This window comes from Dama dama, chromosome 11 (assembly GCF_033118175.1).
Source record: "Dama dama isolate Ldn47 chromosome 11, ASM3311817v1, whole genome shotgun sequence".
Taxonomy (NCBI): Eukaryota; Metazoa; Chordata; class Mammalia; order Artiodactyla; family Cervidae; genus Dama; species Dama dama.
In genome coordinates this window covers 23,258,421-23,285,687 of record NC_083691.1, presented here as the reverse complement: position 1 = coordinate 23,285,687, position 27,267 = coordinate 23,258,421, and the positions used below count along the sequence as shown (strand labels likewise).

The following is a 27,267-nucleotide window of genomic DNA, read 5'->3' as shown; positions in this document are numbered from 1 at the left end:
AGTTTTGCAGTGAGTGGCAAAGGCCTCCAATCGCATGCTCTCCTATGACCCACTGAACCTGCTTATGTGTGGAGCTCACGTGGGTGAAAAACAGCTTGTGAGTTGCTACTTGTCATTTGGGTGCTATGGATGATAAGTGGTTAACACGTACTTCCTTTTCTCCTAAGTATTGAGGTGATAGTTTCTTACAGTTATGGGCTGTTATAAATATGGAAACTGATTAGAAACTTTGATGAAACACAATAAAAAGTATTACAATAAGGGACTCATAAAAAAGGCACCCTTGCCTCCCCTCCTCCCAATTTGTTCAAGTATCTTAAGTGAGTATATTCTGTGAAGTTTTGACAAAACAAATTTGTCTCCCCTCCTTTCCTCCCCTTTTCCAGCAAGAAGAACAAACTATTATTTGTGATTGTATTACTTCAGTCTGTGTGCTAACTCACTTTAATTGTGTCCAGCTCTCTGTGATCCTATAGACTGTATCCCATCAGACTCCTCTGTCCATGGGATTTCCCAGGCAAGAATACTGGAGTGGGTTGCCATTTCCTTCTCCAGGGGATCTTCCCAACCTGGGGATTAAACCTCTGTCTCTTGTATCTCCTGCACTGGCAGGCAGGTTCTTTACCATTAACGCCACCTGGTCTAGTTCATGTTAATTTATATGCGATGTCTCATTTAATCTTCTCTGAATGCTGAAGTTGCAGTTACTTACCCTGTTTAGTGAAAGGAAAAATGAAATCATGTTGAATATTTTGTCCAGGTTACAAGAGCTGACATCAAGTCAACTTCACTTGAGAGGTCATGTCCTTTTTGTTCTAGTCCACGTGGATGCTGTATAGTCTTAATTCCTTGAGGAAATTTATTTCCATAATTGTAGCTGGATTTTGTTAATATAATTTAATAAATGGCTAAAAAATCTTAGTCTTTAAAATTTGTTTTAAAGGTAATGCTTACTGATTTTACAAATGTTAGAAAGTACAGTTAAGTATTTATGAAAGAACAGCAAATTTTATGATCCAAAAGTTGTCTACTGTTAACATTTTGATGTATGTTCTTTTAAATTTGTGTGTGTATAAACTATGTATATATGTAGTAGAATGATACTCTACATTCTATTTGATACCTTTTTCTTTAACTTCTGTAAATTAATACACTGTTAGCATCTTTTCATGTCACATACAATAATTGCATAATATTTCATAGAGTGTATGTAGTAAAATTTAATAATCTCTATACTGGCTGTATTTTTCTTTTTCATAAATTAGACTGCATTAACTGCCTTTATCTGTGTATATCTGTAATTATTTCCCAGGGATAACTTTATAGAAATTAAATTGCTAGATCAAATACCATGGACTGTAAAGTTTTGGATAATTGCTTATAAATTCTTTTCTAGAAGGTTTACCATTTTTCATTTTTCAAGATATAATAATTAGGCTACTTTGATATATATTTCAAGAACACAGATATTGAGTAGGTCATTGATATATATTATACATATATATGTATATGGTCACTTGTTAAAGCTGTTTGACTTATGAAAACAAGACCTTTTTCCCTGATTAAAATCTATGATATGATACAGATCAGTGGTTCTTAACCAGGATCCATCTGTGGAACTTTAAAAAAAAACAAAACTTTTGCTTGGGCCCCATCCCAGATTTACTAAATCAGAGCCTTTGGGGCTAAGGTTCAGGCATCTCTATGGTATTAAAAAACTGTGCTTAAAATCACTTATGCTTGTATTGCTGTATTCTTACTGTAGCTGTGTACCTAGTGAAATAAGGTTGAAAGGAAACATTGTCACCAATGAAAGGGTCTTATTTGTGGCGCAGAACCTATCTGTATGAGGGAAGGAATGTCATTAAACATTAATGTTGTCTAGAGAAGTTGTCTGATCTGTGGTGTCTTATATTACTACACAGTATTGTTATGGCAAAACTGTTGTGTTAATTTTACGTGTGTCTTTTTGCAGGTCTGCAAAAGATGATTTTACATCTATTATTGGGAAATGTCAAGGTAAGAGTTTCCAGAATATTCAAAAAATGAGAAATTCAAATTTACAACAATTAATATTTCTTAAAACTCAGAATAGATGCTGTTTATTGACAAGGATGATTATGAATTTATTAAAATAATTTTAACACATCTTAACTGATTTCTGTTTTAAGATGTGAATTTTGGAGAGATATGAAATTGACATGTTTTACAAAACTCTTAGCCAGTTTTAATAATGTTCTTGTAAGTGTCTGTACTCTTTTATTTTGAATTGAGTGCAGAGTATCATTTGTAGATATGTCAAGAGTTGGTCAGATATAAACTAGTAAATAGTCTAGGATTTGATCATTCTTTGATACATGATTCAGCAAAAATTTACTGAGTATCATTTATGTATCTATATGACATTTTGCTGGGTTTGAGGGGTTTGATTATGAGCAAAAATGCATGGTCCCTTACCTCACAAGGCATGGTATGTGTGTGCTCAGTTGTGTCTGACTCTTTTGTGACCCCAGGGACTGTAGCCTGCCAAGGCTTCTCTGGCCATGGGATTTTCCAGGCAAGAATACTGTCACGGGTTGCCATCTCCTTCTTCCCGACCCAGGGATCGAAGCTGTGTCTCTTGCAGCTCCTGCCCTGGCAGGTGGTTCTTTACTGCTAGTGCCACCTGGGAAGCCCTTCGCGAGGCATGTAGACACTCAGATATATTCTTACAGATTTTGATAAATCTGAAGGAAAATTACAGAGCAGGGTGAGAGTTTAACCAAGAGTGTGAGAGGAGATTGTTCAGAAAAAGTGACTTTTGGAGAGGAAGCTTAAGAATGAGTAGAAGGTAGGAGAAAGCAGGGGAAGTGTTTTGATCTATGAGAGCCATGTATGAAAAGGCTGCGATATGGAGAAAAACAATTAAGTGCATGTGCTGTTACACAAATGCATCTATTACGTTTTATTTACAGGACTTCCACTTAATGTTTGTCTGACCTTGTGTCACTTTAAAAGTGGATAGGTTGTCGGAATCGTGATGATGGTAATCATGGTCACTGTGGTGATGACAACCACTTGTGTCCTTACTGTGTGCCAGATACTGTATTTAGTGTTTCACATGCCCTTTTCCCCATTTGCTTGGAAGAACACGGTATACATATTTTACCTTAAAGCAGCATTCAGTTCAGTCCAGTTGCTCAGTCGTGTCCGACTCTTTGCGACCCCATGGACTGTAGCACGCCAGGCCTGCTTGTCCATCACCAACTCTCGGAGCTTACTCAAACTCATGTCCATTGAGTTGGTGATGCCATCCAACCACCTCATCCTCTGTCATCCCCTTCTCCTCCTGCCTTCAATCTTCCCTAGCATCAGGGTCTTTTCTAGTGAATCAGCTCTTCTCATTAGGTGGCCAAAGTATTGGAGTTTCAGCTTCCAGTGAATATTCAGGACTGATTTCCTTTAGGATGGACTGGTTAGATCTCCTTGCATTCCAAGGGACTCTCAAGAGCCTTCTCCAACACCAGTTCAAAAGCATCAATTCTTTGGCGCGCTCAGCTTTCTTTATAGTCCAACTCTCACATCCATACATTACTGGAAAAACCATAGCCTTGACTAGACGGACCTTTGTTGGCAAAGTAATGTTTCTGCTTTTTAATAATTTTTTTTAAAATTAAAAAGCAGCATTAGGTTAAAATAATTGACAGTGAAAGAGCCAGGAGAAGAGAGGCATTGATAGTTTTGAAATCTATGGAATGGTGGGAAGACAAAGGATTCCCCCGGCTGGTCTTAAGCTCCTGGTCAAATGCACCATTGGTGAGCTAGGGCCAGTTTCCTTCTCCTTCTCAGCTGTTCAGATGTAAAAATCAAATGTTTTAAAAATGTTTGGAGTCCCATGTTAATGGTGATATTAATTAGTATGTTAGAATTATTATTCTTGTACAATTCCATGTATGCGTGTGTGTTAGTTGCTTAGTCGTGTTTGACTCTCTGCGACCTGATGGACTGTAGCCTGCCAGGCTCTGTCCGTGGAATTCTCCAGACCAAGTAATACCAGAGTGGGTTGCCATTCCCTTCTCCAGGGAACCCTCCCGACCCAAGGCTCGAACCTGGGTTTCCTGCTTTGCAGGTGGATTCTTTACCATCTGAACCACCAGGGAAGCCCTGATTCCATGTCTGTGCTTTGTGCTCAGTCATGTCCAGCTCTTTGGACCCCACGGAGTGTCTACTAGTGGATCAACTAAGAAATAGAGTTCTTATGGAGTTAGCTTTACACAGTGTATATTGTCACTTAAGAGCAAATGTGAAACTTCCTACATATTTATATAAATTCACCTCTGCTTCTTGAAATCTGTTCCTTCCATTCTGTTACTTGGAGTACCCCGTTCCCTCAGTACCCTGGTCAATATACTCTCATCTGTAACAAGCAAAAAATCCAGGCGTTTTCTCTTCTTTTATCTTCCCTCCCTTCTTTCTTTCTTTGACAAACATTTATTTCATTGCCACCATACCAGGCGCTATTATCCTAGGCACTGTGTATACAACAAGTAATAAGATTAGGTTACCTAGATTTAAGGATTTATAGCCCATCAGGGGGAGAGAGAGAAATAATTCATTGCGCTTATACTGAGTGATGCAATGGAGAAGACTCACCTTAATTTCACCACATCCCTGGAATCTTTTTAAATGACGCTTGCTTGCTGCTTGTGCACCTCATCTGTCTCAGCCCTGGTTCAGGCTCATAGCGTTTTTTTTTAACTTGGCTTCTTGCAACAGTCTCCTAACAAGGTTTTCTTCTATATGCCCTTCACTAATCCATACTTTACACTGCTTGTCAAATTGATCATTCTTCAATGAGAATTCTATCAAGGTTCTCTTTAAGTCTGGCTCTGCTGCTTTTTAGGTACTAACCTTGGACATATTATTGATACTTTACGTCTCTGAGCCTCAGTGATCTGTAATACAGGTTTAAACCTGTACAAGGGGTTGTGGGGAAATGATGTGAGCTTTTATATATATAAATCTCTTAGAATAATGTCTGACATACTGAGTACTTAGGAGACATTAAGCTATTGTTATTATTATTTGGACTGTAAGATGTGTTTAAGCTCTTTCACGTGTGCTCCGTTGACTGTAGAATGCAGCTCTGATTTTCTAGTTCAGGAAATAAGACTAGCTCTAGTCTGCCTGTCTGTCCTATGAGATGCCCCTGCATCTGTCAAGCAGCTGGCAGTTTCGAGCCCCATTGTGCTCTTTATACCATGGTGGTGATGGTTCTGTTAGTCTAGATGCGTCCACCGTTCTATTTAATTAATTAACTCCGCATGTTTTAGTTCAAATGTCAGCTTTTTTGGGCAACCTTGTTTTCCTTGGCCTCTTCCTCATGATTTGTGCATTTTTTCTTAATGTTTCTGTAGGACTTTTTGTACCTGTATCATTGCACTTAGCCTAGTTTCCTTTCCTTTTTCAATTGTTGGTTTGCTTGTGTGATTCCTAATTAGACTGAAGGCAGGGCTTCTCTGTTACTGAACTTTTTTTTTTTGTTCTTGGTCCCTAGTTGGTGTCTAACACATAGTAGGCACACAGCTTTTGGCCATATCAAGTGGATAATGGTATTTGATAGCTACTAAAGTGATTTTGTAAATGAATCTATAAACATAGTGTATTTCCTTGTTTCTTGTGAGTTAATTTTGTAAGTTCATGTGTGTGTATGTGTGTGTATGTACATACACACATATATGTATGTATTTCGTATATATTATACACATATATAAGTTTGTGGGTAATTGTCATGATACTCCTGTTTTTTATTCCTGTTGTACACAAGTGTGTATACATATCACAGTTAGAACTATAAGGATAGATAAGAAGCCATGTTTGCTTAGTATCTTTTTGAGAATAATAGAAGGTGAGTAGTTTTTGTGACTTTTTATAACTTTGGGGTTCCCGGTTTTTCTCAATTTGCTTTCTATAGGTTTTTCACCAGCAGTTACTGAAGTGGACCATGTTTGGAGTAAATCAAGTATAAGGATCACGAAGTTCCCAGAATAGTTGGGGATATTCAGTTACCTTTTCCCCAGTGATTCCCCCTTGTTGGGTTGGGGCTTGGGGACCATGTGTTGGGCTTCTGAGAAGTGTGCTCAGAATCTAGGAATGATCCAGACACTCAGGGCCCCTTTGAGCTTTGACATTAGACCCTGCTCTGAGCCCGTACGTAAACCAAGAAATCTGTGAGTTAACATGAAAATGGGAAGATTAACCCTTCTGTATTTCAGACAACTTGTAACATTTGTTAGAGCTTTTACCGTGTACGGGCCCGGTACCTGGTGGCTTAGCTGGTAAAGAATCTGCCTGCAATGAGGGAGACCTGGGTTCAATCCCTGTGTTGGGAAGATCCCCTGGAGAAGGGAAAGGGTATCCACTCCAATATTCTGGCCTGGAGAATTCCATATAGTCTATGGGGTCGCAAAGAGTTGGACATGACTAAGCGACTTTCACTTTTCACTTTACTGCGTACAGTTAATGTGGCAGCATGAATGAGATAATAATGCTTTGAGAACTAATGTTTTATTTTGTTGGCTTCTGAATGTGTGAATTTATGACTTTAGTGCTGCATTAATGGCTTCTTTCCATTTCATATAATGTGAGGTAATGATCATTTGCTTATCATCTAACTCATCTTTATGGGCATAACTCTCATCTGCCAAATGATGTTTCCTGTGTATGCCTGGAGAGAAGGAGCCAGATTGTTGTTACTGCATTTCTGAAACTCATTGTAGAGTCTGCAGACTGAAATAGGAGCTATTTGGTTCCACTTCAATATTTTTCAGTTATTGTTTGATAAAATATATGCTGCTTGAGGATGTTTTAAATGTGGATTGCAACTTGTTTTAGCTGTGTTTGCCAGGCCATAAATAGTAATTCCATCTTCTCTTTCTATCTTGAATAAAGACTTAAAAATAGCACATGGAATTCAACATTTTTAGAGCTATCCTATGTGTTTTCTCATGTTTCTGAGTTTGAAATACCATAACCCAGAGCTTCCTAATGCTGAGCAGCAGCTTGCCTAGATGTAGGTGGGCTGAGGTCCCATCAGTTGTCCAGTGGCCTGGTGGCCCTCCGACAGCGCGAGCTCAGGCTGGTTGCCTCCCGTTTCCAGCAGCCTCATCTATTTATCTATAGGTGCCATGCTGCTAAGTCGTGTCTGACTCTTTGTGACCCCCGTGGACTGTAGACTTCCAGCTCCATAGCATTTCCCAGCAAGAATACTGGAGTGGGTTTGCCATTCCCTTCTTCAGGGGATCTTCCCAACCCAGGGGTCGAACATGCATCTCCTGCATCGCAGGCGGATTCTTTTTACCACTGAACCACCAGTCACAAACACGGTATTGTATGTGTGTCTTGATAGGAAAAATGTTAGGAAGCACAGACTGTTTGAAGCGCCCTGATTTTGAAGTGAAACATTTCTCTCTTGACCTGTGTGATTCAGGAGCCTCAGCTTATATAGCTTTTTTATTTCTTTTCATGAATTTTAATAAATTTTTTCATGTTGACAAAACACATTCTCAGTAAAAGTTTTAGAAACTGAGAATGAGCAAAAAGTAGAAAATAAAGATAAGCACGTCATCCAGAGATAAGTATTACTAACATTTCATGATTTGTTCTTTCAGATGTTTTTTTCTCTAAGTATTTTTACTGTAGATATGTTCTATGAAAGTAAAATGTTTTATAATCTACTTTCTTCATTTAAAGATTAAGTCTTCTGGGTTGAAGTTAAAGAAGAATTTCCCAAAGTATCTTTAAAAAAAATTTTTTTTTTAACTGAATAACTTCCTGTGTTAGGACATAGGTCTCCCAACTACCAAAGTTATGCAGAAAGTGCCCATACATTAGATCTCTGAGCAGTAAGTACCTCAGTGTTGTACTTGATTTCACCAGCAAAGTAAAACATTCATTAGGCCTTTGTGTAGATAATTGTGTATAACAGCTTATTATTGTTACCTATCTATGTCTGTGGAGATATAGTTTTATAGATTTTTATTTTGGCAATGCTTTTCTGGTTTAGCACTGGAGTAGTGCTGGTCTTAAAATATGAGTTGTCAAGTATTCCTTTTTGTTGTCTTGAAGACTTTGGGTAGAAGTGGAATAATTTCTTAATTATTGGTAGAATTCACCAGTGAAACTAGAGTTTTGTGGGTAGGTTTTTATTGATAATTCTTAATTAAAATTTAAAAATAGATATAAAGCTTTAAAAAATTTAAACATCCTGTTGTTTTAGTTTCCATCTTTTATGGAATTTCCCTCTAAATTTTACCATATATTGGTGTAAAGTTGTAATGTGTCCTCGTTACCTTTTATTTTATGTCAGATCTGTAGTGATGTTCCTCTTTTATTCTTGATATTGGTAAATTTGTATTCTCTTTTCTGTTGATCAATCAAGCCAGAGTTTTATCAGTTTATTAATATTCAATAAAAATAGATTTTGGTTTTGTTTTCTCTTCTCTTTTTTCGATTTTTGCTCTATTTCCTGTCTTCTGACTACTAGATTTAATTTGCTTATATTTGTCTAGATGGAAGATGGAAGTTTAGATCCCTGACTTTAAATCTTTTTTCTTCTGTAAGCATTTAAGCTTGTTCTAAGATAAGCATTTTTTGTTATTATCTAATTTAATTCTCTTGGGATTAAAAACATATTTAATATAATTTTAACCTTTTAAATTTATTAAGGCTTGATTTATGCATAGCATATTATCTGTATTCAAAAGAATTCTGTCTTCAGAATTTGATTTTTGCATATGGTGCAGATATTGAATATAGTGGTGTATAAGTGTTAATTACATTGAACTGGGTGTCAGAGCTATTTACACTTTCATATATACTAATTTTCTGTCTAGTTGTTCTATCAGTTCCTGAGAGAGGGTTGACATTTCCAAATATAATTGCATATTTGTTTATCTTACCCTTAAGTTCTGTCAGTCTTTATGTATTGATATTTAGGGGTTCTAGTTTTTAGGTATCTGCACATATTATTTTGTTGTCTTGATGAAATGGCTCCTTTGTTGTGATGGGATATCCCTTACTGTTTCCAGGAATACTCTTTGTCTAATATTATTCCATTTTGTCTAATATTATAGTTGAATTCTGTTTTGTGTGATATTATAGTTGCTCTCGCTTTTTTATGATTAACATTTGCATGGCCTATCTTTAGCTCCTTTTTTGCATTTATCTGTGTATCTGTAATGAATGTACCGCTCTTGGTCTTGTAGAAAGCATATAACTTTTTTTTTTTTTTTTTAGTTGATGCTTGAATCTTTTTTTTTTTTTTTTTTCCAGTGGGTTTTGTCATACATTGATATGAATCAGCCATGGATTTACACGTCTTCCCCATCCCAATCCCCGCTCCCACCTCCCTCTCCACCCGATTCCTCTCGAAACATCCCACCCTCGCCTTCTCCCACAGAGTTCAAAAGTCTGTTCTGTATTTCTGTGTCTCTTTTTCTGTTTTGCATACAGGGTTATCGTTACCATCTTTCTAAATTCCATATATATGTGTTAGTATGCTGTAATGTTCTTTATCTTTCTGGCTTACTTCACTCTGTATAAGGGGCTCCAGCTTCATCCATCTCATTAGGACTGGTTCAAATGAATTCTTTTTAATGGCTGAGTAATATTCCATGGTGTATATGTACCACAGCTTCCTTATCCATTCATCTGCTGATGGGCATCTAGGTTGCTTCCATGTCCTGGCTATTATAAACAGTGAAAGCATATAACTTGAGTCATGCTTTTTTTTCTTTCTGACAATTTCTGTCGTTTAATTGTGATATTTAGAACATTTACGTTTAATGCAGTTTACTGAACTGGTTAGGGTTTACCATCTTATTTCTCTTTGTCCTGTCTTGTCTCTGTTCCTATTAGCATTTGTTCTGGGATTTACAATGTACATTTAAAAATTATCTTATTACACAGTGTATATCTCTTCCCTCCTACTCCTTTATGCTATTGTCTAACTTTTTAAATAAATGTTAAACCTCTACAGTATATTATTATTTTTTGTCATGTAACTAAGGAATTAAATAAGGATGAATCTCTTTTTCTTCTGTTTTCCACTTCTATTATTTTCAACTTTTTCTTTTTGTGAAAGTTTCCATTTGATAGTGTTTCCCTTCAACTTGAAGACCTTATTTAAAATTTCTTGTTATGCAGGTCTGTTGATCTGAAACCGTCTTGGATTTTTGCCTTCATTTTCTTTTTTTCTTTTGGTTTGTTTTTCTTTACTGAACATAATTATTTTGTGATCCATGATATAATAGATATTAATAATTCATCCCTTTTTTGTGGACTAGTCTTACATTGTATAGACATACCACAGTATTTATCCATATGCCATATGTTTATCCATATGGGTTTTTAAAAAAAATAAATTTATTCACTTTAATTGGAGGCTAATTACTTTACAATATTGTAGTGGTTTTGCCATACATTGACATGAATCAGTCACGGGTGTACATGTGTTCCCCATCCTGAACCTCCCTCCCCATCCCATCCCTCTGGGTCATCCAGTGCATCAGCTCCAAGCACCCTGTTGCATGCCTCGAACCTGGACTGGCGATCTGTTTCACATGTGATAATATACATGTTTCAGTGCCATTCTGCCAAATCATCCCCCCCTCGCCCTCTCCTACAGAGTCCAAAAGACTGTTCTATACATCTGTGAATCTTTTTGCCTTCATTTTTGTAAAATATTTTCTCTGGATATAGAATTCGAGGTTGACTGTTGTTTTCTTTCAGCTCTTTAAAGATGTCATTGCATTATTTTAATGGGAAATCAGCAGCCATTTCTGTTACTGTTTTCCTGTAGGTCATGTCTCCCTTTTCCAGCTGCTTCTGAGATTTTCTCTTTATCACTGATTTTAGAAATTTGACTATCATATGACTTGACTTTGTTTTTCCAGTTTATCTTCCTGTAGGTTTATTGAGCCTCTAAGATCAGTGGATTTGTAGATTTCATCACTTACAAATTTATGGACATTATTTAAAATTCAGATGTGGACATTGAGTTAAAATTCCAACTCAGTCTCTTTCCTGTCTTCTGGCACTCATAGATTGGTTGTGATTATTCCACTGGTTACTGATATTTTATTAATTTTTTCAGTTTTCCCTCTCTTCTTTAATTTGGGTAGCTTATTTTGCAAAGTTTTCAAGGTATCAGTTTAGACTTTTTTCCCCCTCTGTAGTGCTTAAAGTGCTTTTAAGTCCATCTAATGTATTTTTCATTTCAGGTATTACCTTTTTCATTTCTATAATTTGGCATTTTATAGTTTCCATTAGATTCTGTTGATTCCCTATTTACTCCATTTGTCTGTACTTTCCTTTGTATCCCCAAATATGTTTTAATAGCTATTTTGAAGTCCTTGTCTGCTTATTCCTTGATAAGTATCATTTCTGGGTATATTTCTATTGACAGGTTTTTTTCCCCCCCATAATATGTGTTATACTTTCCTGCTTCACATACTTAGCAACTTTAGATTGTGTGCTCAACATCACAAGTGCTGTGTTACAGAGTGTCTGGTATTTGTTATCTTTTCTTAAGAGAATTGGATTTTGTTCTGGGAAGTTAATTTCTTTGTGGATTGGCTTAATTTTTTAAGACTTCTTCAAAAGTGTTGTAGGATATGGTTTATAGTAGCTTTTATTTTAGGATTACATCAGTTTTACTTTGCTTTAAGATGAGGTCTTTCCAGGATCTCTTAGAAATGCTCACAGTGTTCAGTGAAGTCTCTCCACTGTGACTAGCTGGAACTCATTACCATTTCAGATCCTTCCCAAACTCTGATAGTCGTTCTCCCTCTGATACTTATCCTTTCCAAGTGTGTGTAACGTTGTGTTTGGCTAATGACCCAGGGGTTCCTCTTTGCAGACTTCCAGCGTTCCTTTTCTGCCTTACCCACTTTCGTCTGGAAGGCTGCCTTGCAGATTCTAGTTAGCTTGGTAGCTCCAAACTGTAACCTTCATCACAGTTCAGTGAGACTTCCATGTCCTGTTTGAGGTCTCACTTCATGCATCGTAGTCGAGAAAGTGCTTCCTGGCAGAGAGCGAGGGCGAGCCTGGGGCTCACCTCATCTGTTTCCCTTTCTCCCTGTGATCACATCTTGTCTGGCTTGTAATAAAGCATCTGAAAATAGTTCTTTGCCTTATTTTATTTTTATGGTGGGAGGCCTAATCTGAAACTAGTGACTCGGGGTTTTTTTTTTTTTCTTTTCTTTCTTTTAATTACAAAAGCAGTACATAATTGTAACAAATTCAAATAATGAAGAAATAGAAAAGTAATAAGATTGTATTATCTTAATTTGCATTCTTCATAGAAACTTAGTGATTTAATATAAAATCCTCTATGCTCATATAAACTTGTATATACAAGGATTGACTTTTTTCTTTGGTTAAAAAAAAGATCATCCTATGTATTTTGTTCTTCAACTTGCTTTCCCATGTACTGATGACGTCTTTTCCAGTCAGTGTGCATAGGTGTAATTCAGTCTTTTATTTTATTAAAATTTTCTTTTTTTCTTTTTGGCCTAGCATGTGGCTTGTGAGATCTTAGTTCCCTCATCAAGGATCTAGCCCTTGCCCACTGGAGTGGAAGCACAGGTCTTAACTTCTGGACCACCAGGGAAGTCCCTATAATCCAGTCTTTTAAATGTAGCCACAGTGTTTCATTGCGAGAATGTGAACCCCATTTTATTTATCTATTTCCCTATTTGTGGAAATTTAGATGGTATACTGTGGCTTATTTTTTTCTTTCTCTTCTTATCTTTGTCCCTTTCCCCTTCTAACAGTGCTGGAAAATACATCCTGTTTGTCCATGGGTGTAGAATTAAAAATGTAGCTACTTCCGTGTTTCCTTCCTGAAGGTTATACTTTATACAACCACATAAAAGGTATGAGTGAAGCCATTCTTTTTCCCCTATCAGCACCATAAGTTACCCATTTTCTAAAATATCATCAGGTTAGCAGAGGGGAAAAAAGCACCTCATTTCTAACTTGCATGTCTTTATTTATTAGATAAAGCATATGTTAAATGGCTATTTTTGTGTGCGTGTGTGTGTATGTGAATTGTTAGTTCATAGCCTTTACCTGTATTCCTCTTGGATAACTTGACTTTTCTTCATTGACTGTGTCCTTATTTGACTATTCTCTTATTATTTCTAGATAGTATGAATGTTATCCTTTGTCATTTATTGCATATATTGTCCCAAATCCATTTGTCTTTTAAATTTATTATGTCTTGTTTTCACAGAGAGGTTTTTTTTTGGTGTGTGTGGGGGTGGTAACCACTCTTGTCATTCTTTTTTTCCTTTATAGTTTCAAACTTTCTTATGCTTTAGAACTTCCTTGTTCTAGGATTGTATAATTTTTCTCATATCTGCTACCAGCACTGTTCAAAAATGTTACTTCGAACATTTAGATAATTAACTCCTCTGCGTGTCTTCTCGTCCTTCTAGTTTGTTCTTGCTCACCGGTTCTTGATGTCAGAGTCAGAGAATGTTTGGGAGAGAGTGTTTATTGAACCCTTGGTGATCGCCCCCGTGGTCACACCCAGCCGTTCTACAGCAGCACTGAGGATATAAAGCCCAGGGTTCCTCATTTTAAGTTCTTCCCCTTTTCCATTTCTAATCTGGGTACATGGGCACTGGACTGCAGTGTGCTTCTTCAGCCCTGGGCTGCTGTTGTGTACCAGCAGAGTCTGAGGCGCTGGTGATAACGTCATGAACAGAATGGACACAGCATCTGATGTTGTGGAATTAATAGTTTAATGCACAAGACAGTGAGAAGTAGATATATATACTGATTTGGGATAAGGGCTGTGAAAGATATGAAATCATTGGAATGGAGGAGAACAATGGGGCCTAGAGGCTGCTGAGACAGGGCAGTCAGAGAACGCTGCCTGAGCAAGTGAGGTTTAAATGGAGATGTGAGAGATGGAGAGGAGCCCGGGATGGGTTCAAGGGGAGAGAGCTCCAGGCCGAGTGTACGGAAGCTCTGAGGCAGAGGCAAGCTCAGCAGCTGGTCCTGAGTGAGAGCCAGTTTAAACGGCCTCTCCAGGAATGGGGTAGTTGTCAGATTGCTGGTGAACTCTTATCGTCAGCCTTCTTGAATACTTTCAGAAAACTGTTGACACTGGCTTTGTAAAAATCTGTGCTGTTCACTCCTCTCTAAAATCACACAGAATGCTGGAAAAATCTGGTGATACCATCTTCATTTTCACATTGTTAGGTGAAATTTTATCTTGTGGTGAAAACATCTTTATTTGGGTCAGAACACATGCTGAGTTTTCTGGAGCGGCTGGTTATAACTAGAAGTGATAGTAAAAACAAATTCCCTTCAGATGGGGCTTATTTCAGACAGATACAGAATATTGTACGTAAATCTGTTTATCCTCCTATAAAAATGAAATAAGAGGAAAAATCTGTTATCACAGGTAAAACAGAAATAATGGAAAAATGTTGTGGTGTTTGTTTAGCACATTAATATTTTTCAGACATTAAATTGTCCTCTTGCTGGTGTTCTATAGCATCTGTGTGTATATGGGTCTGAGAGTCTTGTGTTGTTATCATTCTGTGCTTAAATTTACTTACAGGTTTCATTATTTTTTTTTAAAGCTATGTGAGGACAGAGAAGTGACTTTTTCACTTTCTTGTCATCTTAAAAATTGCTTTTCCAAAGTGTATGCAATTCTTTGTTAGGGTTAAAATTCACTAGACTTTCCTGTATTCGAGGGCCTCTCTTGGCCTTTTTAGTATGCTTTTCACCCTTTGAAAAATAGAGTGAGGAAACTCATGGACGTCTGGTGTACTTTTCCCATGAACAGAACATATTTTACATATGAGGGATAAGAGGGAGGTTTGAATTCTATAATATATCTTTTAGGTGGAAAAAGACTTCAGTTATATAATTCATGTTTAATTGTTTGTTAGTCTCTAAGGAATGGTAAACCCTTAGCATTATTACAGATTGCTTTTGGGCTTTGCTCGTTAGTGAAACATTTTGTTCCGGGTCCTCGGATGGCACTGTCGAGTAAGACCTTGTCTCAGACACTTGTGGGGAAAACACTCATGTAAGCACATTGTCTGATGTGATAAATGCTGAGGGACTTTTGTAGAGCATATTTGGGGGCACAGAGAGGAGGGCAGTCTGTTTTGACGAGTGTCAAAGAAGGAAGAGGTGACAGTTTGTTACCACAGGTGGCTGTCACCAACAAGAACCCTTTGAATAACCTTGAAGATGAACCTTCTAGGTAGAAACAGCAATGTGTATGGAAGATAAAGACTAGAGCGTGCGTGCATGGTTTGTTTGCCAGGTGGTGGTGGTACTGGTGAGTTTTGAGGTGTATGATGGAGGAAGGGGTGGGAGGTGAACTGGAAAGCCCTGAGGGGACCGTTGGTGAAGGGCTGTTCACGTCTGTGGAGGAGTTTGGACTTGATTTTGTTGGAAATGGATAAGCACCAGGGATTTTAAAAGAGCAGAAGGATGAGCTCTGGTCACCTTTCTCTTTGATGAAGATAACTTGGGATACAGTTGAGGAAAGGTTAGAAGGAAAGAGCCTGAAGTTGGGAAGACCTGTTAGGAGGCTGTTATGAGAATCTAAACCAGAGATGATGAGCCTGCATTGGGATATTAGCAGAGGAAGAGAGAAAAGGTGAAACATTTCAGACGCACTTCTGAGGCAGTGATCCTCAGGCTAAATCCAGGCTCTGGCTGAAGGACTGTGCCCTGTAATGAAGCCAACACTGCGTGGGGGAGTGGCAAGCTGAGATTCTGGGCTTTGTTCGTATCCTGACTCCTGGCGTCACCTGGAGTCTCCTAATCATTTGGAGTTTTTGTCCGTCAAGGCAAGGCACTGGTCCTTCCTGGTTCTTCAGTTCTGGGATTCTATTATGGTGAAATGGAAGCAAAGGAAACAGCAGAAACCTCAAACCAACCTACCACAGTTCAGAACTGCACAGCCCCTTTTTCTTTTGCAGCCCGTAGCCTTTCTATTATTGTACTGAAAAATTTGAAACAGAAGAAAAAATCAGGTGTTGGATTAGTAAGATGTTGATTCTCTTAAGTTTTATAATTGTGTGATTGAGAACAAACAGTTCTTGATTCACTTGCCTAATATGTATTTTTTCTCTAATGCTGTGTTGATATAATTTTCCTTTGTTTTTCTTCAGCATCTGTATTTGAAATAACGTATTTAAAAGATAAAATATGTATCTGAAAGATTGGCAGTTGAAATTTTCTTTTCTTTTTTTTTTTTTTTTGCTTTTGGAGGAACTTAGCTCCCTGGATTGGAATCATTTTCTGCCCATTCTCTATGCTCTTGATCTCTGTTAATTTCATGAGTATTTTGAGGGATATCATTCCTGGGCCTTTACCTGATGGGGACACGCTCAGCATTCAGTAGACCACTGGGTCAGTAGACTTCACTCTCCAGTAAGTGGGGCAAAGCTTGCCATGGTTCACTTTTGCCCCTTTTCCTTGAAGTGGCTTTTTGGGAGCTGTTCTTTTCTCCTGAATGGGAGTGTTAGAGACCTTTAGGAAATGATGTCATACTTGAATACTCTTCTTGCTGCAGAAACTGTATGTTAACTATCTTTATAATGTTAAAAGCACTTCCTTTTTCATTCTAGTTCCGAAAGACCCAAAACCGCAGTGGAGGCGTGTGGCATGGAGTTATGACTGCACTCTGCTGGCCTATGCTGAAAGCATGGGAACTGTGAGGGTGTTTGATCTCATGGGAAGTGAGCTCTTCGTTATTACTCCGGTATGGACATACCCAAAAACTGCCTTTTATGTATAGGTACTTGAATGAATGAGTGAATGTGATGAAAGAGGAAATATAAGTCAGGATAATAAGCTGTGGAGTTAAGATCTTAGATCTCGTTAGAGAGCTGTTTGTGAAATATGTCTTCTTTGTGTTTTGAAATGTACCTTGCAGACATCGGTTCAGTTCAGTCACTCAATTGTGTCTGATTGTTTGCAACCCCATGGACTGCAGTATGCCAGGCTTCCCTGTCCATAACCAACTCCCGGAGCTTACTCAAACTAATCTACCATTATTACAAGATGGTAGTAAGTCAGTACTAAATAAGAGGTGTGGAAAGTGGTAATAAAGTTCCAATGAAGGAAAGAAGTCAGTGGGCCATTGGAATAGAACCAGTCTGAGAGGAGTTAGAATTTGTTACCCTAAAGGGGTGGAAATTGAGAAGGGGGGTGAAGAAAAAAAAATTAATGGTGGTAGTAACTTATATTTGTGTAGTGCTTTGTATTTCATTAACGACTGATGTATATTCCTGTGTAATATTCACAACACCCTTTGAGTAGACTGGGTACGTGTATCCTCATTTTACAGTTTAGAGAGTTTAAACTGTGAGGAAGTAAAATGACTTTTCCCCTGGTAATCCAGTTAATTAGTGTCTCTTTTAGGAATTCAGTGCTTTCTTTTTTTTTCTTCTAACTTTGTATCCTTCCTCAAGTGAACAAAATACAGGGGCAGGAAGAACAGTGGTCCTAATTCCGGCTGTATTTTATAATCACCTCTGAAGCTTTATAAAGAACAGAAAATGAAACAAAACAAATTACTGGATTTCCCAGGCTACACCCAGAGAAAGTCTGACTTAATTGATCTGAGTGGGACCTGAAGGATATATCATGTTTCAGGTCTTTCAACTGATTCCAGTGAGAAGCTGGGAGTGAGAACCAAGGATATAGAGAATGGTTTTTGTTCAAAAATGAGTGGAAAAACTTGAAAAAGTACACTGTGCTCATGTTATTGAAGTCCTGGGGAGCCAAACAAAGAAGGTTTAATTACTGTTTTCTAGAGTAGTACTGTTTGTGCTAAGTCACTTCGGTTGTGTCCGACTCTTTGGGACCCTATGGACTATAGCCTGCCAGACTCTTCTGTCCATGTGATTCTCTAGGCAAGAATACTGGAGTGGTCTGCCATGCCCTCCTCCAGGGGATCTTCCCAACCCAGAGATCGAACCCACGTCTCTTACATTTCCTGCATTGACATTGGGTTCTTTACCACTAGCGCCACCTGGGAAGCCCCAACACTGTTCAAAAGAAATTTAATGTGATCTGTATATGTGATCACATGTAATGTAAAATTTTTCAGTAACATTAAGTTTAACAGGTGAAATTAATTTTATTTAACATATCCAAAATGATTACACGTTGAAATGACTGTAAAAATTATCAATGAAGTATTTCACATTATTTCTTTGGTACTAAGTCTTTGAAGTTTGGTGTGTCTTTTTTATGTTCTTAGCTTATCTCTGTTTGTATCTATCAGATATTCCACAGCCATATGTGGCTACACTATTGACATTTTATTGAGTGGTTCTAGACAGTGAGGGTCCACTCAGGGTGGTGAATGTGCTTCCTAAGGTGCACATGCCTCCAGGTCTTTAGCAAATATAGCCTGATATTTACTTGATGGTAAAAGGGTGGCGTTGAGTGACTGTTTAAGAGTCCTTCCGTTTAAATTGCCAATTAGGCAAATGGAAATAACTGGAGACTTCTTTCTTTTCTCTTTCTTTCTAATGTAACACTGGTTACTACTGGTAGTGGAAATTAACATTTGAGAGCTTATATCTGAATTCTGTATCTTATAATTCTTTGAGGCTGAATGATAGAATTAGTTTTTTTCTTTTTAATTTTTCTCCCTTTATTTTGCAATGGAAATATAGTCTTAACAGAAATTCACTTACTAGGTGAATATCTCACCCAAAGAGGATGCTGTGGTTCCAGCCTGTGGTTGGGAGGGCTGGTCTAGACTAGGATGTGTAGTTCTGGGCCCTTTGGCTTAGTAGATGATTCTTCATATATGATCAGTTCTGGGGCTATCTTAAGGTACGCCTGGCAAGGCCAGTATCTTGAATATCCTTTCATTATACATGTGGTAACTTATATCTAGTATTTTTTAGTGACTTAATTTCTTTCTTTTCCATAGGCAACTAGTTTAGCAGGTGATTTGAGCTATGCCATTGCTGGGCTGATATTTTTAGAATATAAAGCAAGTGCACAGTGGTCTGCAGAACTCTTGGTCATCAATTACCGAGGAGAACTTAGAAGCTACCTTGTAAGGTAAAAATACACTTTATTTGAGATGCCCTGTTTGAAATAATGTTTACTTCCTTGCTTTAGTGTTAGATTTTGGTGCCTTTTTTTTCCTTTCAACATTTTATTATGAAAAATTGCAAATATAAAAGGAACGTTGATTTACTGTATAGCACGGGGAACCTGTAGTCAATGTCTTGTAACAACCTATAGTGGAAAATAATCTGAAAAATAATATATGTGTATTACTGAACTACCTCACTCTGTACCTGAAACATTGTAAGTCAACTGTACTTCAATAAAATATGTATGTTAAGAAAAAAAGGGGAGATATATTCATTCACACTTAAGAGAAATTTAAAAGGATCCACTGTTAGTCTCTGCTTTGTTAAATAAACCTGTATATAATTTTAAAAAGAAGGTTGAAAGAATTTTGTAGTAAGCTCTCATATACCTCCACTTAAACTCTTGCTTAGCATTTTGCTTTACATACTGTGTCATATTTCTATCTATTTCTCTGGCCATTAATCAGTCCTATTTTTTAATGTATTTCAGAGTCACTACTTATTATTTTAGTATAGTGATAGTGAAGTTGCTCAGTCGTGTCTGACTCTTTGTGAACCCATAGACTATAGCCTACCAGGCTTCTCCGTTCATGGGGTTTTCCAGGCAAGAATACTGGAGTGGGTTGCCATGCATATTTTAGTATGCATATGATTAATTAAAGTTCAGAATGTACTTACAGTTTTCTTTTGATCGAGAAAATTTGCATGCAGTGAAATGCACAGATCTTAACTGTACCAGCCAGTGAATTATAACAAATGCATACACTTGTGCAATTCAAAGCCCTGTCAAGATACAGAACACTACCATCAAGCAAGAAAGTTCCCTCAGCCTCTTCCTAGTAAAAGCTTTGTCCATACCCACCCTCAGAGGAACTGCTGTTTATAATTTTTCATCATCATAGATTGGTTTTGCCTGTCTTAGTGATTTACAGTAATAGACTCATAGAATATGTACTCTTTTAGTTCAAGTCTTCTTTCATTTCAGTGTATGTTGAGATTCATCCTTATTTTTACATGCATCAGTAGTTTATTCTTTTTATGGTTGCTTAGTACTTCATTGTATGACTATCTCATTTAGTTTGGGTTGTTATAACAAAATACCGTAACTGGGTGGCTTATCAATAACAGGAATTTATTTCTGACAGTTCTGGAGGCTGGGTTCCAGCCTGGTCAGGTTCTGGTGAGAGCTCTTTTTTGGGTGCAGACTGCCCACTTTTTCTTATATCCACACATGATAGAGAGACAGCTAGTTAGCTCTCTAACCTCTTATAAAGACACTTAACCCATCTTGACCTGATAGCTCCCTAAGATCCCACCTCCAGATATCATCACATTGATATTAGGGTCTTAAATGAATTTGAGGGGATACAAACCTTCAATCTGTGGGGATCACAAATCCTCAGTCCATAGCACTCCTGATCTGTTTACCCGTTCTTTTGATGGAGCTCCCAGTTTCCAATTTTGTAAATAAAACAGCTGTGACCATTCTTGTGTGTCTTTATGGGTAAATGCTTTCATTTCTCTTGGGTCAGTATCTTTGAGTGGAATTCCTGAGTCGTAAGGTAGATATAGTTTGTTTTTTATAATAAATTGCCAGACCTTTTTCAGAGTGGGTATAGCATTCATAGTCGTACTAATAATTTATCAGAGTTCTGGTGGTTTTACATCCTCAGCAATATTTAAGGATATAAATTTAGTGGTGTCTATCTTTATAATTGTAGACATTTTAATGGGTATTTAGTGGCATCTCACTGTGGTTTAATGGTATTTATTTCTTACTTACCTTCTTAAATTTAGTGTTGGAACACATCAGAGCTATCAGGAGAGCCACTGTTTCAGCTTCAGCAGTCATTATCCTCATGGAATCAACACAGCTATTTACCATCCCGGGCACAGGTAAGCAGCCGTTTGCTCTCGTATTTAGTGGAGTATTAAAGTGGATGTAGAAGTCTTGGCACGGTTTCAGAGGGAAGAAATTGTCTGTTCTGATTTTTATTTTGGCTCCATTTCCTCCTCTTGTGTATAGTTGCCTTAATGTCTGTGGGATTGTTGACGCCCCCTTCTGAACATTCATGCTCATCTGTCTGGCACACTGGGCTTCTTGGAGCCAGAATGGGCATTGGGAATATTCACTGAGGAATGTCTTCTCTCTTTGTTCTCTGCGTCTGTTCGTATTTGTAAAATGAAGATAATACAGAACACGTCGCATTGTCGAGGCAGTTAAAAAGCAGTGCATATGAAATGCCCTGGCATGGAAGGACCTCAGTAGCTGTTCTTCCCTTCTTTTGTCCTTCAGTGCAAGTTGGGCCTGCACTGATTATTGCATAGTCAATTTCTGCCACTCCAAGCACAACTCCGAGATACTGTGCACTCAGTTCCAGACTTCTGCAATAAAAGGGATATTGTTGCAATAAAGGGAGTCACACACATTTTTTATTTCTTAGTGCCTATAGAAGTACATTTACATTATAATTTTAAATGTGCAATAGCATTATGTCTAAAAAAATGTACATACCTTAATAAAAAAGTGCAAAACAGTTAATGGTAGTAACATCAAAGATCACTGATCTCAGATCATCATAACAAATATATTAATAATGAAAAAGTTTGAAATATTGAGAGAATTACCAAAATGTGACACAGAGACACGCAGTGGTTGATTTTGGAAAACTGACACTTTTAGACTTGCTCTATGTGAGGCTGCCACAGACTTTCAGTTTGTAAAACAAAAAGGCTGTATCTGTGAAGTTCAAAAAAGCAAAACAGAGTGAAACAAGGTTGGCCTCTCTGATTCTTCCTGTGTGCCACTTACCCATGTATTTGCCAGCTACATGGAGGGTTACTTAAAACTTTCGACATTTTCTGCTTCCCATGATTTCTCACTTTGACTTTGTTATTTGTGAATGAAATTTACATATATTTTATAAATTAGTCATGCTAACTTTCTGGTTCTCTAAAAGGGAGGAATATCAAATTGAGCCAGGCAAGCCTTGCTTGAGTTCTGAATTTTGAGACTTACCCTCTTGGCAAGTACTTAAACTCTGATCCTCAAGTGTACTTAAGTATTTTAATTGAAAATGTATGAAAGTTTTCTTTCTGTTTGATCATAGGTCTGTCCTTCTTTTTTGTTCAGAATGTCATGATTGTGAAGTTTTTATACTAAAGAGTACACACACACACCTGTACAGCTCCAATGAATTCCTGTTTATACTTTCTTGATCCTGTCCCCTCTGGTCCCGTGTTGATAACCACTGTCCTAAGTTTTGCTTAGATCTCTTGCTTTCTTTATAGTTTTACCACTTATTCATATTTAGTTATGATACATAATGTATTTGTTGTTGTTGTTCAGTTGCTAAGTAGTGTCTGACTCTTTGCGATCCCATGGACTGCAGCATGCCAGGCTTCCCTGTCCTTCACTATCTCCTGGAGTTTGCTCAGACTTGTTTCCATGAGTTGGTGATGCCATCCAACCATCTCATCCTCTGTCACCCCCTTTTCCTCTTGCCCCCCTCAATCTTTCCCAGCATCAGGGTCTTTTCCAGTGGGTTGGCTCTTTGCATTAGGTGGCCAAAGTATTGGAGCTTCAGCATCAGTCATTCCAATGAATCAGTTCAGTTCAATTCAGTTCAGTCGCTCAGTTGTGTCCGACTCTTTGTGACCCCATGAATTGCAGCATGCCAGGCCTCTCTGTCCATCACCAACTCCTGGAGTTTACTCAAACCCATCAAGTTGGTGATGCCATCCAGCCATCTCATCCTCTGTCGTCCCCTTCTCCAATCCCTCCCAGTATCAGGGTCTTTTCCAATGAGTCAACTCTTTGCATGAGGTGGCCAAAGTATTGGAATTTCAGTTTCAGCATCAGTCCTTCCAATGAACACCCAGGACTGATCTCCTTTAGGATGGATTGGTTGGATCTCCTTGCAGTCCAAGGGACTCTCAAGAGTCTTCTCCAACACCATAGTTCAAAAGCATCAATTTTTCGGTGCTCAGCTTTCCTCACAGTCCAACTCTCACATCCATACATGACCACTGGAAAAACCATAGCCTTGACTAGACGGACCTTTGTTGGCAAAGTAATGTCTCTGCTTTTTAATATGCTGCCTAGGTTGGTCATAACTTTCCTTCCAAGGAGTAAGCGTCTTTTAATTTCATGGCTGCAATCACCATCTGCAGTGATTTTGGAGCCCCAAAAAATAAAGTCTGACACTGTTTCCACTGTCTCCCCATCTATTTCTCATGAAGTGATGGGACCAGATGTCATGATCTTAGTTTTCTGAATATTCAGGGTTGATTTCTTTTAGGATTGACTGGTTTGATCCTCTTACTGTCCAAGAGACTCTCAAGAGTCTTCTCCAGCACCACAGTTTGAAAGCATCAATTCTTGGACACTTAGTCTCCTTTATGGTCCAACTCTCACATCCGTCCGTGACTACTGGAAAAAACATAGCTTTGACTATATGGACCTTTGTAGGCAAAGTGATGTCTCTGCTTTTTACTATGATGTCTAGGTTTGTCATATGAATATGTAAATGGAATCACATAGGACAGGGGTCCCCTAGCCCAGGGGTGCAGATGGATCACAACAGCAGGAGGTCAGCAGCAGTCCTGTGAGCTGAACTTCATCTGCCTCTCTCCCAAGCTCTCATTACCCCCTGAATCATCCCCCCAACTCTGGCTTTTGCTTTGTGTATTTCATGATGACTCCTCCATTGTCTGTCTTTTTTTTTTTTTTTTTTTTTTTAACCAAGGTCAGTATTAGACATCCTAGCAGTATTTCAGGAAGATAAGTCAGGTTCTCTTGGGATCATAGGTTTGAAATTATCATACACTCAATAGCTATTACATGATAACAACTTGTCAGAAGTGAGACTATATTCATTATTTCTTAAGGCTTTCACTTTGTGGCATAGGATGTAAGTAAATAAAGGTATTTCTGGAGGAGTGGTCTCAAAATGAAAGTTTTGGAAGGGTGAATTATGAAACCACTGAAGGAGAGCCTCTTCTTGGTTTTGCAGTTATATACAATTTGTGACAGCAGTCAGCTTGGAGATGGATGACTGCATTAAGGTTTCTGAATGAGAATTGTTATAAAGCAAGGAATACATGTAAATGCCTTGTGCATGACAAAAATATTGCTAGTTGTTTATATTTTCCATTATGTGATCTTTTTTTAACGAAAGAACCTGAAATATTCATCACATTTTTAATTTATTTTTGGTTACTCTAGTAATGTGAGCCTGTGGTATTTTTCATCCACAAGGATTCTGTAAATGTGAAATAAATCAGCCAGACTGGAGTTAGGATAAATTGGTAATATACAAACTCAAGGTTTTATTGAGAGCACTATTGAAGAAGAGAAAGTGAGGTGGTAAGTTGGGTAATACGAAAGAAAAATTAGTTGAGAAGCTTTGGGATAAGCTCTGTGGATTTGCTGATTTTGACTTTTCTTTTTCGTCTTCTACTCACAGCCTAAGAATGCATTTTATCCTCTCCAGACTATCTCGTATTCCAGTTTTGCTCTCCCTCCTACACTTACCCAGACACTTCCTCCTGTTTTCTGTTCTCAGTGTTGCCTTTGTGTGTTAGTTTTGGCTTATATTGTACCCGGATTCCAGCTAGGAGGACTCTCGTACCTCTGCATTTTTAGAAGGGGCTACAGTAAACTTTTAGTTCAGGGGATTGTGCGCTTGGTGGTGATTAGGTTGTGGTGTTGCCCTCCAGGAGTATACAGTCTATTTTGGGAGTCACACACTCACAAATAAGGGCACCCACGTAATATGAATACGTTAAAATGCAGTACAGTAGTCTGCCCTATCCACAGGGTGTATGCCCCAAGACCATCAGGGGATGCCTGAAACTTCAAGTAGTACTGAACCCTGTATATAGTGTCCCCCCCGCCACATACATACATGCCTGTGGTAAAGTTTAATTTATAAATAAGGCACAGTAAGAGAATATTTGAACTGCCAGCATCACTACTCTTGTGCTTTGGGGCCGTTTTTAAGTAAAATAAGGCTTACGTGAACACAAGCATTGCAGTACCTCACCATCCAGCTCTGATAACCTGGATGGCTAATGAGTGCCTTGAAGGTGGGGCGCACTGGCCAAAGGCATGTCATCTCTCCGGGCAGGGTGTAGCAGGATGGCACAGGAAGGCGCAGGATTTCGTTACACTACTCAGAGTGGTGTGCAGTTTAAAACTTGTGAACTGTTTATTTCTGGAATGTTCCATTTCATGTTTTTGGACTGCAGTTGACTGTGGGTAACTGAAGTTGCAAAAGGTGAAACTGTGGGTGGGTGGGACTACTGTTTATATTTTTAAATGATAGCTTCCGCTTTCACCAGCTTTTTGTTGTTCTTGTTGTTTTGAGGTTTTGATCATAATTTTATTGTAAATTTCTACAAACAAAATCTGACTTATTCAACTTTGAGACTCCAACAGTTCTTTCATAACTGCTCAAAGATAATTAGTGTTGGAAGCTAACTTTTTCTAGGTCCTGAATTATATCTCAACAAACACAAAAGGTGGAAAACAAGCCTCTTTTCTTGGTCCCTTTTGAGAAGCCACTCATTCTTGGAATCCTTGATGACGCTTTGGTATTTTAAGTGTATAATTCAGTGATTTTTAATAAATATGTAGGGTTGTGCAAGCTCTACGCCAGTAAGTTCTAGAATATTTCCAGTGCTCCTAAAGATCTCTCATGCCCGTGAGTTTCATGGAATGTAAATCGCAGCCTCAATAAAACTGTAATAAAGAGTGAATTGGAAAGGAAAAAGAGCCTTTAAGCAGATTTTCATTTGAACACTTTCTTTTTAAGTTTTAAAATTACTTTTAATTCACATATAGTAAAAAGGGTGTATGTTTTTTACAAAAACTATTGAAGTATAGTTGATTGACAATGTTATATTTCTTCTTTACTATAAAATGACTCAGCTGTACACATCTATATTCCTTTCCATTATGATTTCTCACAGGATATTGGATATAGTTTCCTGTGCTGTACAGTAGGACCTTGTTGTTTATCCGTCTCCTTTGTAATAGTGAGGCTCTATTGATCCCAAACTTCTGTTCCTTTCCTCCCTTCCCCTTCCGCCCCCTTGGCAACCACAAGTGTGTTCTCTATATCTGTGAGTCTGTTTTTACAGATACATTGATTTGTATCGTATTTTAGATTCCACATATAAGTCATATCATGTGGTATTTGTCTTTTTCTTTCTGACTTTAATCTTTGGGTCCATCCATGTTGCTTCAAATGACATTGCATATTTCTTGATGAGTGAGTAATACATCAGTTTTGTGTGTATGTGTGTGTATATACACACCCCATCCTCTTTATCCACTCCTCTGTTGATGGACATTTAGGTTGTTTCCATATCTGGCTAAGTGATACCCTTGGCTATTATAAATAGCGCTACTGTGAATACAGTGGTGCATGTATCTTTTTGGATTATAGTTTCGTCTGGATATATGCCCAGGAGGCGGACTGCGGGATCGTAGGGCTACTCTAGTTTTCTGAGGAATCTCTATACTGTTTTCCCTAGTGGTTGTACCAACTTACATTCCCACCAACTGAACACTTACATCTTTATGTTAAGAAAGATACCCAGGTTTATGTTAAGAAAGATGTTTCATATAGTCTATAGGGAAAAACCATGATTGATTAATAATGTTTCATGGTTGTGTTAAGGATTAATTCAAGCATTTGAGTGATTTTTTCCCCCCTTTTAGTCACCTGTGTTAAGCCAGATACAGATTCTACAAAAAGAATGTGAGACAACATTTACAAGGAGTAATAAGCTAGGTTGTCAGCTTGCATATATATAGAGAACAGCTAGGTAGGAGTGAACTGGCTAAAAAGTAGTTGGGTGATTGCGTTCTCCTGAATGTGCACTCACAGTATTTGCTACTATTCTGTGCAAGTCTCAGAAGATGGACGAGGAGATCGTCTTTAGAAAGCTGTTAATTTTAGGGGATACTGAGGAACACTTTAAGTAATGGCATACTGCAGCACTGAAGGGCTGTGTCTCCGGATTTGGTCATCTCTTGTGGGTTTCTGATTTCCCCTAAACAGCACTCAGCATTTTATTTATTTTACTTTTAAAAATTTATTTATGTTTA

The 27,267-nt window shown here is 37.9% G+C and overlaps 1 protein-coding gene across 1 annotated transcript in view; it reads left to right on the top strand.

Annotated features, from left to right (window-relative positions):
* NBAS (NBAS subunit of NRZ tethering complex) overlaps positions 1-27,267 on the top strand; it is a 308,496-nt gene that overhangs the window by 9,891 nt on the left and 271,338 nt on the right. The window contains exons 6-9 of the mRNA XM_061154831.1: positions 1,976-2,019; positions 16,653-16,786; positions 18,977-19,110; positions 20,946-21,044. Of these exons, the coding sequence (XP_061010814.1) occupies positions 1,976-2,019; positions 16,653-16,786; positions 18,977-19,110; positions 20,946-21,044 (411 nt within the window). The remainder of the gene's footprint in view (positions 1-1,975; positions 2,020-16,652; positions 16,787-18,976; positions 19,111-20,945; positions 21,045-27,267) is intronic.